The sequence below is a fragment of the Mytilus californianus genome, unplaced genomic scaffold (genome assembly GCF_021869535.1).
Source record: "Mytilus californianus isolate M0D057914Y unplaced genomic scaffold, xbMytCali1.0.p SCAF_2, whole genome shotgun sequence".
Lineage (NCBI taxonomy): Eukaryota > Metazoa > Mollusca > Bivalvia > Mytilida > Mytilidae > Mytilus > Mytilus californianus.
In genome coordinates, this window is record NW_026262668.1 from 12,011,070 (window position 1) to 12,024,279 (window position 13,210).

Below are 13,210 nucleotides of genomic sequence, written 5' to 3' on the forward strand. Positions count from 1 at the left end.
CATGCCATGCTCAATGCTCAGATAAACATAGGTAGGCATTCTATTTGTTAAAATTTTTAAACCAAGCGTTAGCAAGGTATAAACTATTGACAAATATAATGCCTACCCATGTTAAAATGAGCGTAGAGCATGGAATGATAGATTTATTTCGATTTTAATAGGGAAGTTTAGAACTTGTGTATTTCGAAGAGGACATAAAATACACGTTCGAAAGGCAACTTTTTGATTTGAGATATCCAAAACGTTCTTATAGATATTAGAAGATGTGATATGAGTGCCAATGAGACAACTCTCCATCCAAGTCACAATTTGTAAAAGTAAACCATTATAGGTCAAAGTACGGCCTTTAAAACGGAGTTTTTTCTCTCACTGTCCGTCAATGGATGATCGAATGAGTAAATATATTGTAAACATAGCGTATAGTATAGTAAAGCATACTATCCTTACTCTTTTGATAAATTGATATAGTAACACAATCATTCCACATCTTCTTATTTTTACATCATTATAGTAGTATAGAAAATAAACAAACATTTGTTAGATGTATTTCTATTTGTATCCATCTGATGAGTTAAGCCTTTTTCAACTGATTTTTACAGTTCGTTCTTATGTTGTACTGACACACCAAATTCCCAGGTTAGGGGAGGGTTGGGATCCCGCTTACATGTTTAGCCCCGCCACATTCCGTATATATGTACCTGTCCCAAGTCAGGAGCCTGTAATTCAGTGGTTGTCGTTTGTTGCCGTGTTACATATTTGGTTTTCGTTCATTTTTTTTGTACATGAATTAGACCGTTAGATTCCTCGTTTGAATTGTTTTACATTTGTCATTTCGGGGCCTTTTATAGCTGACTATGCGGTATGGGCTTTGCTCAATGTTGAAGGCCGTGCGGTGACCTATAGTTGTTAATTTCTGTGTCATTTGGTCTCTTGTGAAGAGTTGTCTCATTGGCAATCACACCACATCTTCTTTCACAAGGAATTAATGTTAGTACATGCTATAAAGTATTTATTTCCATTTAAACTTAGTTCGAAGATAAGTTCAATAAGGTATACGTATAGCATTCAAAAATGTCTACTCCCTATTTCGAAAAGTTCCCGTTTGAAATATATTTTAACACGACATGTTTGTATTGCAATAACATCTTTACAACATCATTTTGACTCACATATTTAATTTCTTTCGATGGGCAATGTTCAGATCCGTGTTAACGTAGCTTTTCATAAATTTGTGGTTTCAAAACAAAACAAAACCGGGTCCTATACTGAGACAAAACCGGGTCCTTATGTAATAAACAACATTGACGAAACAGGGTCCTTCCATTTTGACATGACCCATTTCTTTCGTTCCATGCACAGAAATGCAAATATTGAGGTGCTCATAGTGACTAGCCATGCAATCTCTGTGTTAATATCTTTCTTTCCGTACTTTTTTTTCCGCACAATGTGCACAATTTAAAAAGAAATTAAACAAATTTGTAGCAAGGTTCACTCAATTCACCATTTTCATGTGCCTTTTTACTTACTTCTCCATTAATCTAGAACGGTTGTAGAAAATATTACATCACACAATCGAAAATAGTTATATGTGTATGTTTATTCTTCAATGTCATTAAAAAAACAAATAAATAAACAGAAATTCTACCTTTTCTCTGTCTGCTGATTGTCCGTCACCGTACCGGACATTAGATACTATCGAGTCCAAACATTTTTTGCCGGGGTAGTTTAGACACAGTGGTGAAGTAATTAGACGTTATTAAGACGATTGTATGTGATATATAAGTCCACAAAACAAAATCAAGATAACCTAACTCAAGTATACATGTTAATATATATTCATGTATAAGCGTTAATCATTTACAAGCACAGAAAGGATAACAAAGACATCAGAAACTATTGTGTCAAAGCTTAAATATGTATCACAATATATGTATCTATTATTATATTAACAGGAAGACGAGCATGTATGGGAGAATCTCTTGCACGAATGGAACTATTCCTGTATTTCACAGCGTTGGTACAAAGATTTAAATTTTTGCCGGTGTGTGGAGAGGACCCACCGAAAATTAAAAGAATTCTCGGACTGCAGTTTATTCCTGCACCTTTTATGCTAAGAGTAGTTCGTAGGTGTTGAATTTTTCCAGTCAGCGTTCATATTTCTATTGCATATTTAACAGAACCCTTTGTAGACGACATGTTTTTGCAATAAAGATTTTTTTTTTTTTTATCTTTGTGCAGAAAAGAATGTCAATTTAGATGATTAGTTTAGATATAGAATTATGCAATGCCAGAAAAATAGAGGGAGAGAGCCCCCGGATACCAAGGGGACAATAAAAATCATAAGTTGAAGAAAGACAGATAACGCCACTGCCAAAAGAACTGAAAAGACCAGACTTGATAAGCATTATTGAGGGAGTAATAACCAGCGACGGATGTACAAAGATTCGAATTGAACTTGTGAGAACATTTTATATAATTAAAAGAATCATAGTGCCTATACTAAAGTAACGATGGTAAAAAGAAGAAAAGACCAATTTACAAGCACTTCACAGAAAACTCATTGAAAGACTGAGTAATCTAACTACACCAAAAACCGGGTGTAAACTCACTTCTTAATTATTTCTTAATTTGAGTTATCTCTCTCAAAAGTGTCCACAATGTACATGGGTTCTCCGGAAGTGTCAACTGTTCATCTATATTGACATCCGCTGTGTTATTACTGTTAAATACGTTGACTAGTAGTCTTTTCATACGTGATTATACGATTTATATAATAACGAATAAATTAATGCGTCTAGTCTGAATCTAAGACAACATCGTAAATCATCGTTACATGTTAATTATTTAATCATATAAAGCTTGACAGAATGCGAAAGTCTGAATGAAATTACAAGGGTTTATTTACAAAAGACGGACTGAGTTTATAAAAACAACAGATATTGAAAATAAACAGCACAAAATACCACACTAAAAAATAAAACCAAACATAGCCCAAATCCCATAAGACAAAACTAATTACAATTCTAAACTCGGGTTCTCCGGAAAGGCGACTGTTTCATTAGTGGAACCATCGTGTTGCTCTCGGCAAGTACATATAGAAATCCATTTTTTAACTTCATGTGAAAAATTTAACTCTGATAGAGATGCTCTCTTTGACTTTGCCAAAACCTTAACTTTTCTATACTGGACAATCAGCAAAAATTCATTTATTCATTAAGCTATGAAGACAATCAGGTCCTTAATGCTGTTGCAAAAAATTATTTAAGTCGATATGAGTTGGATCTATTTATTTTTCATATAACTATATTATATACTATAAACCAAGGGCTTTATTACAGTCTAATTGTATTGTGATTGTGTATTTAAATTCTATGTATCTATGCTAATCAATGTTCATTTTCCTTATACCTGCTCTATATGCCCCTTGTGGGCCCTTAATTGGTAATAAAATATGTTCTTGTTCTTGTTCTATACGATGATAAGTCGCCATCGGGGATGTCACATTCGTGGAAAAAAGTTAGGAGAACGTCCGTCGCAGAGTTGTCGTATATTTAACAAGATACTCAAATACATGCAATCAAGCCACTCGTTCAATGAACTGGATTTTATGATAACCTCCAAAGAGGTGTTAGATACTATTTGTAAATTAAAATGTGGAAAGTTAGTCGGTTTAGGTGGCCTCACAAATTAAATACTGAAGAGTGGTGCTAGTATATTAGCTCCATTATTTCAAAAACTTTTTAATCTTCTTGTATTTTGTTCAGGAATATATAAAAAAAAATGGTCATCAACATATATTTGTCCACTTTTTAAAGCTATAAATCAATCTAAACATGAAAGCTATAGAAGTATTGAAATTAATATATTTGTATTGGACAACTGTTAAATTCAATACTATAAAGCAAAAGGCTTCGTATTGAGAAACAAATAATATCATAAATCCATGTCAGATTGGTTTTTCCAGTAAAAGTAGGACATCGGATCACATGTTTGTATTAAAAACTATAATGGATAAGTTCGCCAGTATGAAAGGTTGGAAACTTTTTGCTTGCTTTGTCGATTTCAAAAAAGCATTTGAGAGATATGCACAATAAAATTGAATTATGTGTTGAAATAGACTATGTGCTTACTCCAACTTTTCATTCTAAAATTAGGGTAAAGCAAGGGGGTATGTTTTGAGTCCCAACCGTTTCAGGAATTTTATAAATGATTTACCGGATGCATTCAATGAAAGCCCAGATGCTGTTGATATTAATGGCCACAGAATTGACTGCCTCATGTATGCAGATGATATTGTTATTTTCTCTAGTTCCAAGGCTGGTCTTCAAAAACGACTTGATGGTTTATCCAATTTTTTTTACTAGATTGTGTTTAGAGGTCAATCTATCAAAAACCAAAGTAATCGCATGCATTTAACAAACCTGGTAAACTTTAAAAAAAAAAATAAGGATATTATAAAATGTGTTAACAGTTATAAGTATATTTAGGTTTAAAATTTACAATTAGTGGACTCTTTTTAAGCAAGTAAAGGAAGAATTATACAAAAAATCACTAAAAGCTGTATTCAAATTACAAAGATCTTTATCAACTTCTAATCCAAGTATTTCTACTCTTATTACATATATATATGACCATCCAATAAAACCTATTTCAATGTATGAAAGTAAAATTACAGATATGTTCAAAACTAACTCTGCAGCATGCCAGAAAGAAAATGAATGTTTTATTACAGCACATTTATAGTAATGATTTTTTCAGATAAATCCAATTCAAGATATATGAAGTATACTTTAGGTGTAAATAAAAAGTATTCTAACTTAGCTGTGCTGGGAGAAATTGGTGCATTCTCTTTGAATTTTTAAGTTGTATTATCGATGGTGAAATATTGGTTTAGAATAAAAAAATATGGAAGATGGTTTACTGTATGATACCTATACATGTAACAAAAACATGTTTACTAATAATACTGAATTCTGGTATTCATCCATACATTATATTTTTAAAAGGTTGAATATGTAGCTCTATATCTGTATGAACTTTAAATATTTCATTTCAATCTAAAAAAAAAAAAATCTGTCACAAATCACAATGTATTGTTTTGTGTGTATACATGTCATGCTGCCCTTCAAGGGCCTTGGTTGGAATAATAAATATTCTTATTCTTATTCTTATATGCATGTACATACAGTTCCGGAGAGGTTCAGGACGAAAAAAATATCAACAAAATCGATTGATATGCAGCAAAGATAAACACGTTGGGATTTAAGTCATTTGAAAAATTCAAACGGACATTCTGTTATAAACATTTATTCACGCAAATGCATTGAGACGAATTATTCTTAAAAAAAGGGTAAAATCTTCTATTACGGATCATATTTCTTATGAAAATATTTGTTTTGTTTTTAACCTGAACAGACATAATTTGTAAATAATTTTATTTACGCAGAGACAATATTTTTAAATTCAATTGTCTCATTTAAATGAATAAACAGGCGTGCTCGAAAACTTAGTTGTGGAAAATCGTGAAATAATATCGTACTTAGGACTAAGTGGAACACTCTGAAAATAAGTGTAAGGATAGAGCGTTAGATTTTGTACAAAAGTGTCTTTTCTTATTTTCCCTAGAAAAGTGTTACGATCTGATCTTCTTAAATGAGTGCAGGTTTGTCTCAACCTTTTTTTTAACAACATTCGACAAAAGATTAACTTTTTACGAATCGTCCGTATAACAAACATCTCTAATACAAATGAGATTTTTTTATCGATAAATAAAAAAAAAAAATGAAACAAAGTGCTTGAGGGTTTGGATGGGATTTACAGAATAGAGATTAATAGGCAAAATCTGTCAGAGAAAAATGGAGCAAAAAATTATGAATAGAGCAAAATAAAGCAGAAAAATAAAATAGAAATAATGAGATTCTAAAATATAAAGAATAGAGAATAATTGAAAAAATATAAAAAATAGAGAAAAATGACCTAATAAACTAAAGAATACACAAATGAAGGGACCCCCATTTAGACCCTCATGCGTTTTCGTGTATGTATGCTGTTTCGAATAACACTACTTTAATAAATATTTATTTGTTTAAATTTATTCGATTAGGGTTTCGAAATAACTTTGATTAGAATTCAGTATGGTAACCGCACTGACATTGTCCCCTTTATCATAAGAAAAGTATTTTATCTATTGTTCCAGCTTTACCAGTTTTCAAACTGTGTTTGGAGACGAAGAGAAGGAACAAAGAGTGAAGTGACATTGAGATGCACTTGAGGGTGAATATCGAGTGTGAGCCAAGGCTCCGTGTTGAAGACCGTACTTTGATCTATAATGGTTTACTTTTATAAATTTTGACTTGGATGGAGAGTTGTCTCATTGGCACTCATACCACATCTTCTTATATCTATTGAGTTATCTCTCTTTGGTTAAACGATGGTATTACCGAACACACGTCGACATTGTGGATCTACGTCATACAATATCCCACATGTGTATGCTGTACATAGTGCACTTGTAACCATATGTCTCGCATAGATTACTCGATATAAATCTATCAGTACATTAACTAGAAATAGTTATTGTAAGACATCTGCAACTTCATTGACGTGTGTTTTATTATGCTCCTCAAAATAATATATGATCAAAATCTTTATTTCTAATTAAAGCGTTCTCTAGTAGCAAAACAGATCCAAAACTGCCTTTCACTGCGGATTCGTATTCCTACAGAACTATATGACAGGATTATAGGGAGATAAAATTACACCATAAACTTGAATGTTATTTTTTATCTAGTTAAAAGGGCAAAAATTATGCACTTCTGAACTTGAACAATGATAATATTTTAGTTTGAGTCGGAATTTGTTCTTTCAATTTTATATAATTTCCCCCAAGTATTACACTACCCTCTTATAACAATTTCATTCAGCCAATGATGATAAAATGTGTACATGTAAATTAAAAAGATCATGACAACGTCCAGGAGAAGAACTCGGAGACATAACTGGGAATACACACACTTTACAATATGACAAATGTATAGTCGATTATTATAATTTATATTATAGTATAGATATAAGTACCTAAAACGCATACTTCTAAAGAATATGCATACCCCCCCTCCCCCCCCCCAAAAAAAAAAACACCCGCATCGGCTAACATTTAAATAAAATATGTGAAGAAAGATAATATAAAATCTTAAATGATATGAAAAAGGCAAACATATGTGGAAAAATTCATATCCCATACTAGCCTCCGAAGTTGTACATAGTTGTGTAGCAGTGAATGTTTCCGTTGTCGTCTGATTAATTTAAACATGGAAGTAATATTTAAAAATAAATATTACTTCCATGATTTAAATAACTTGAATTTGAAATTCAATATTACCAACGTTTAACACATATTTGTACAAAGCTGAGACTACTATAACACAGGACTACTATTACACAGTAATAGTAAGACTGAGTAACTATATAAAAATATCTAGAATTTTTATATTTTTTACAAGGATTTGTTTACTATTTAATTCAATTTTAATTCATTTTTTGTAGACATACATGTACGAATCTCACTCCCTTCCAACCCATGTCAGTATTTCCGTACATGCATGTGTGAGGGGTGGTATGAGGTCATATATCCAGTATTCATTACACGATCTGGTGTAGATGTTATCTATTTCCTGATTAGGATAAATCGATAACCAGATTAACTCATCATCCGACTGACAGAAGATTACTTATGTAATATTAAATCTCATACTGATTAACAGATAATCGAATGCCATTCATTAGAACACATGTGGGACAAAACATGACCATATCACCCAATAGCTAACGTTACATTAGAATATCTTTCTTCCTTTTTTTTTGGGGGGGGGGGGGGAGGGGAGGGGTGCTGCCACTTGGGTAAAGGAAAACTAAGATCTTTCAAACTACAATGTTTGAATCATTATGATCAGCGAAATGGTAAAATCACAAAAATACTGAACTCCGAGGAAAATTCAAAAAAGGAAAGTCCCCAATCAAATGGCAAAATCAAAAGTTCAAACACATCAAACGAATGGACAACAACTGTCGAACACTACGCATACGAGTCAAAATACATGCACACCTACTACTAATGAAAGTAGGAACATTCGCTTTGATACACCTTATAAGACAAGACACACTCCTTTTAACTCCTTAAAACCATTCAAATCTCAATGAACACTCTGTGTGGTATACAATCCCTTTTAAAATTGAAATCGTTTTTTATTGTTAACTTGTTCTCGTAAAACTAATGCTTGAAATATTTGTTATTGGAGGTTAAACAACAAACAATCAATAAATCTATAAGCTCAGTCCAATTAACTAGTATTAATTAAGACATCTAAATAGTATCTTGACAAATATGACACGAATATTGGACCACTTGTAAATGGTCCCCCTATCAGTAAAACATACCATTCGACCAAGAATAAAAATCTTACGTTAAAGGGATTGAATGAGGACTTGTGAGCTGGACCTGGGATATAAAATACTATTCCCAGGCTGAACATACAATTTACCATGATAAAAGTGTCCCATTCCAACAGTTCAGTTACCAAGTATTAACACAATTTTATCATTCATAAGATGCCCTAAATATTTCTTATATACCGCAAATCTAAAATAATAATCTCTGAGTAAGCATTTAAAATATCCCATTGATATATAAATAACTCGTCTAAAAATATCAATTATATATCAATTCTACGAAAAAAATGAATACCATGGAATCCATACCATATATGGAGAATTCAAACTAAATATTTTAGATAGTTGAACAAATACTGTAATGGGATAAAGCCAATATATATGTTTATATGGAGTTTTGACAGATAATAAACATCAGTAAAAAAGCTATCTAAGGACTTCTATCGTTTAATATACACAAATACACTGTAAATAAAGTTCTTATGTCTTATGTGTAATAAAAGTTTATCTTAACAGTACTGGGGAAAGATGTCGAAAACTAAAATTCACAACAAAATACAAAATTCTTACGTCAATAAATATTTTCAAAGTTTCTATTAAGAGTAGCTGCAAGTAGTTTTCACGAAAAAAAAATAAATACGATAAACTGGAATTTAGTAACGCCATTTGGAATGGGAGAGAGTTGTGGACTTGCTACTGAATGTCCCCCCTTTTTTTCACTATATGTGCAGCATTCGTTCGGTTAAATAAATAGGATCAAATAGTCGTTAATTGAACAAAAACTTAAAGATCAAAACTACAACGACATAATGTATATGTTTTTTTTCTTCCTCTTGACTCAAACCATTGTCCTTTTCAAACTCCATTAAACTTCAAAAATGTTCAAAAACATCCCCCTTTTCTTCTGTACTTTTCTTAACGATGTAGACATTGATTTACAAAGCTTTGATATTTAATGTTAACATCTGAATGTATTTTCTGTTTTTTAAATTTTAAAACTATTTCTTTAATTTTTTTTTAACCCATGACAAATTTGAAAGGTATTACTTGTTCATTCGCCTATCATTTTTACTCGCGTCCAAAAATGGGGTTTACGATGTAAACAAACATGTCAGCCCCCATGGCGGCATACGATTACTTTTCTTTTTAACATCTTGATAAAATAAAACAATTGCAATACCTTTATATATACACATTTTAATTCCAATGTATTTGTTGACATTCTTCGCACTTTGTGAATTACTGATTTATCATTTCTCTACACAAAATATTAAAACCAAGTAGGTTCTAACTTTTCATTTTTTTCAAAAATGTAACTCCATCTTTGTTTGCCTGGAGACCCGAACGCCAAGTTCGGAAGTGATGCCTGCCATATGTGGCTAACACATGCATCTTCGGAACTTACGATTAATAACGGAAATCGTCGAGCGACTTCGGTAAAACTTAACCAGTATGGGAATTCCAAATATGGCAAACGCAGTCAATTAATCGTAGTAGTTTCTTGGAAAGCTTTGATCGCGTTGCATAAAAGCGCGTGTGAGTAAGACACTTCACCAGTTTGTTGTAGAAGTCAGGGTGAGATACTCCTCTTTAGCGTTTAGTATAACTTTATAAAACAGACATCATGTGTGACGACGAAGTAGCCGCTTTGGTTGTAGACAATGGATCCGGAATGTGCAAAGCCGGTTTCGCCGGAGATGATGCTCCAAGAGCCGTGTTTCCCTCCATCGTTGGAAGACCAAGACATCAGGTCAGTTTTTTAATTAATATTTATATTAAGGAATACACATGATTCAAAAATTATTTTTTCTACTTTTTACATTTGCATGTTTTCCTGCACTATGTTCAAGTTGACCTTTCAAAGTTTTTAACAACAAGTAACGTAATTATCAAGTAAATATTGATACAACATATTGTAAATAATGATAGAGAAAATAAAACCAACTTTAAAATACAAAGACAACCTGGTAAATTATGTGAACTACATGTAGTTAACTCGTATCAGTCATTCATGGTATATACGCGCAACAGACCATTTTCTACACATACTTTGTGCTTGAAATGGGACACATCATACGATGTGTTAATTATATGAATTATACATCTATCCAATCTTTTTCTTTGAGAATTACATTTTTTATAAGTATAAAACAGTTTTAAAGGAAAACGCAATTATCCAGTGCTTTGTCTAATTAGCCTTGAATTTGATACCCTAACCACGTGTGTTGCCCACACCCCAAGGCGATGATGACTGCAACATTCCAAACGACGCCAACTTCATTACCAAATATGGCTATCCCATCTGTTCATACAATGAGGTCATGAAAAGTATTTCAAAATTTTGTAACGTGCAGTTTTGACATTTGAACTGAACAGATTATGGGATGATTAACATACCAAATTTCTGTTTGTTATTTTAATGTTTTATGATGAGATAATTGATAATTTAGATTTCATGCGGCGAATTAGTTGATGAAATTTCGAATGCACGTGTTAGCTACTACTAGAGAAAATTTACTTTGGTTCAATCAGCATTTTCTTATTTATCAATGAACTTTCGTTGATACCATAATAATATTATGCAACTGATAACTTTTCTTAATCAAATCCAGGCATTAGTTTTTACAACACAGTTATATAACGAACAAGACATGATTGATATTTAAGATCCTCTCCTTACTAGAAAAAAAAAGTTGTGATATATTCTTTGATTTTGTTCTCGCGTTTTGCATTGAGTTAATAATGGCTCGGGGGCTCGGGGCAAGGAATTAAATCATTCTTGTCCTCTGACAACAAAACATTTCTATGGTGTTTATATTTTAGTCCTTTTTGTACACTTAAATAGCGGGAGTTAAATATTACGGTGCTTCATATTGAAAGCTGAAAAAAGGGTAGATTCTGAAGCATACTATTTGATAAACTTTCTTTCAGGGAAACATTTTTAAAAGATTAAAAAAAAGGAAAAATTGTATTCAGGCAGAGGAAAAAGATAACGAACGAACATACATTTATTTTTACTAGATACCTTACATTTAAAACACCGAAAACTTGTATTAAGCCCATTTCTGTAGATTGTCTTGAATATGTATGACATATTTGCCACAGGACGTTGAGCAAAATGGCAACGTCAGCGTCCTTCGGTCTCTAGTGGATTGTTGTTTCATTGGCAATCAAACCACATCTCCTTGTAGATTTTAACATTATAAATATAAGAAACATACTAGAAAAATCATATAATTATATGTACTGAATCCACAATGTACATAAAAGGTTTTGTTAGAATTATTGATGCGAATTTCGTCATGTTTAACTTGCAAATACATGACATATTATTTTTTATTCATAGGGAGTCATGGTTGGTATGGGTCAGAAAGATTCATACGTAGGAGATGAAGCCCAAAGCAAGAGAGGTATCCTCACCCTGAAATACCCCATTGAACACGGTATCGTCACAAACTGGGACGATATGGAAAAGATCTGGCATCACACCTTCTACAACGAACTCCGTGTTGCCCCAGAAGAGCACCCAGTCCTGCTCACTGAAGCTCCACTCAATCCCAAAGCCAACAGGGAAAAGATGACACAGATCATGTTCGAGACCTTCAATGCACCAGCCATGTACGTTGCCATCCAGGCTGTACTCTCACTGTACGCTTCCGGTCGTACCACTGGTATCGTCCTCGACTCCGGAGATGGTGTCACACACACCGTACCAATCTACGAAGGTTACGCTCTTCCCCACGCCATCCTCCGTCTCGACTTGGCCGGTAGAGATCTTACTGATTACTTGATGAAGATCCTTACCGAGAGAGGTTACTCATTCACAACCACCGCCGAGAGAGAAATCGTAAGAGACATTAAGGAAAAATTGTGCTATGTTGCTCTTGATTTCGAACAGGAAATGTCAACCGCCGCTTCCTCATCTTCCCTAGAAAAGAGCTACGAATTGCCTGATGGACAGGTAATCACCATCGGTAACGAGAGATTCAGGTGTCCAGAATCACTATTCCAGCCATCCTTCTTGGGTATGGAATCTGCTGGTATCCATGAAACCACATACAACAGTATCATGAAGTGCGATGTCGACATCCGTAAGGACTTGTACGCTAACACCGTCTTATCTGGTGGTACCACCATGTTCCCAGGTATTGCCGACAGAATGCAGAAGGAAATCACAGCACTTGCTCCAAGCACAATGAAGATCAAAATCATTGCTCCACCAGAAAGGAAATACTCCGTCTGGATCGGTGGTTCCATCTTGGCTTCATTGTCCACCTTCCAACAGATGTGGATCAGCAAACAGGAATACGATGAATCTGGTCCATCCATTGTCCACAGGAAATGCTTCTAAATTAACTCGTTTTCTAGGACTTATATTAATTTATTTTCAAATTTCGTTAAAACAAAAAGCTTCGTGCTTGGTAACATGGACTTTAATCTATACAAACTGACTTTAACCCTTTTAAACTTCAGATCTGTTTAAGCATTGAGCTAACGGTACTTGCACAAATATATGACAGTAAATTATTATTTATTTTATGTGAAAAAGTCTGGTGGTTCAAATGCAAGAATGTGGAGAGTTGAATGTGAAAAAGACTTGTAAAAATACTGAACAATCCGTTAAACATATCTCAGGTCTCGACGGGAGATAACTTTCTACAAAATTTGATGTACATGTGGAATAAATCATCTGCATTATTGTGATAAAATGACCTTTATACATCCAATTATATTAAATCTTATAAAAAAATAATACCATTCT

The 13,210-nt window shown here is 33.1% G+C and overlaps 2 protein-coding genes across 4 annotated transcripts in view; both read left to right on the forward strand.

Annotated features, from left to right (window-relative positions):
- LOC127729232 (cytochrome P450 2J4-like) overlaps nt 1-2,227 on the forward strand; it is a 37,293-nt gene extending 35,066 nt beyond the window's left edge. For 2 of the 3 annotated variants that reach the window (XM_052236965.1, XM_052236967.1), the window contains one exon: nt 1,953-2,227. In XM_052236965.1, coding sequence (XP_052092925.1) covers nt 1,953-2,134 — 182 coding nt within the window. In that variant the 3' untranslated portion in view covers nt 2,135-2,227. The remainder of the gene's footprint in view (nt 1-1,952) is intronic. The other variant, XM_052236971.1, reaches the window with a different exon arrangement.
- Nucleotides 2,228-9,945: 7,718 nt separating this feature from the next.
- Nucleotides 9,946-13,201, forward strand: LOC127729237 (actin, adductor muscle). The gene is made up of 2 exons (XM_052236979.1): nt 9,946-10,198; nt 11,795-13,201. Exons 1-2 carry the CDS (start codon nt 10,073-10,075, stop codon nt 12,797-12,799), a joined length of 1,131 nt encoding a protein of 376 aa, XP_052092939.1. The 5' UTR covers nt 9,946-10,072; the 3' UTR covers nt 12,800-13,201.
- The last annotated feature ends 9 nt before the right edge of the window (nt 13,202-13,210 follow it).

What these genes read in the sequence shown, in the direction of transcription:
- LOC127729237 (XM_052236979.1), top strand. Translation starts at nt 10,073, where the DNA reads ATGTGTGACGACGAAGTAGCCGCTTTGGTTGTAGACAATGGATCCGGA. An exon ending in TTGGAAGACCAAGACATCAG is followed by an intron (nt 10,199 to 11,794) that starts GTCAGTTTTTTA and finishes TTTTATTCATAG; the next exon opens with GGAGTCATGGTTGGTATGGG.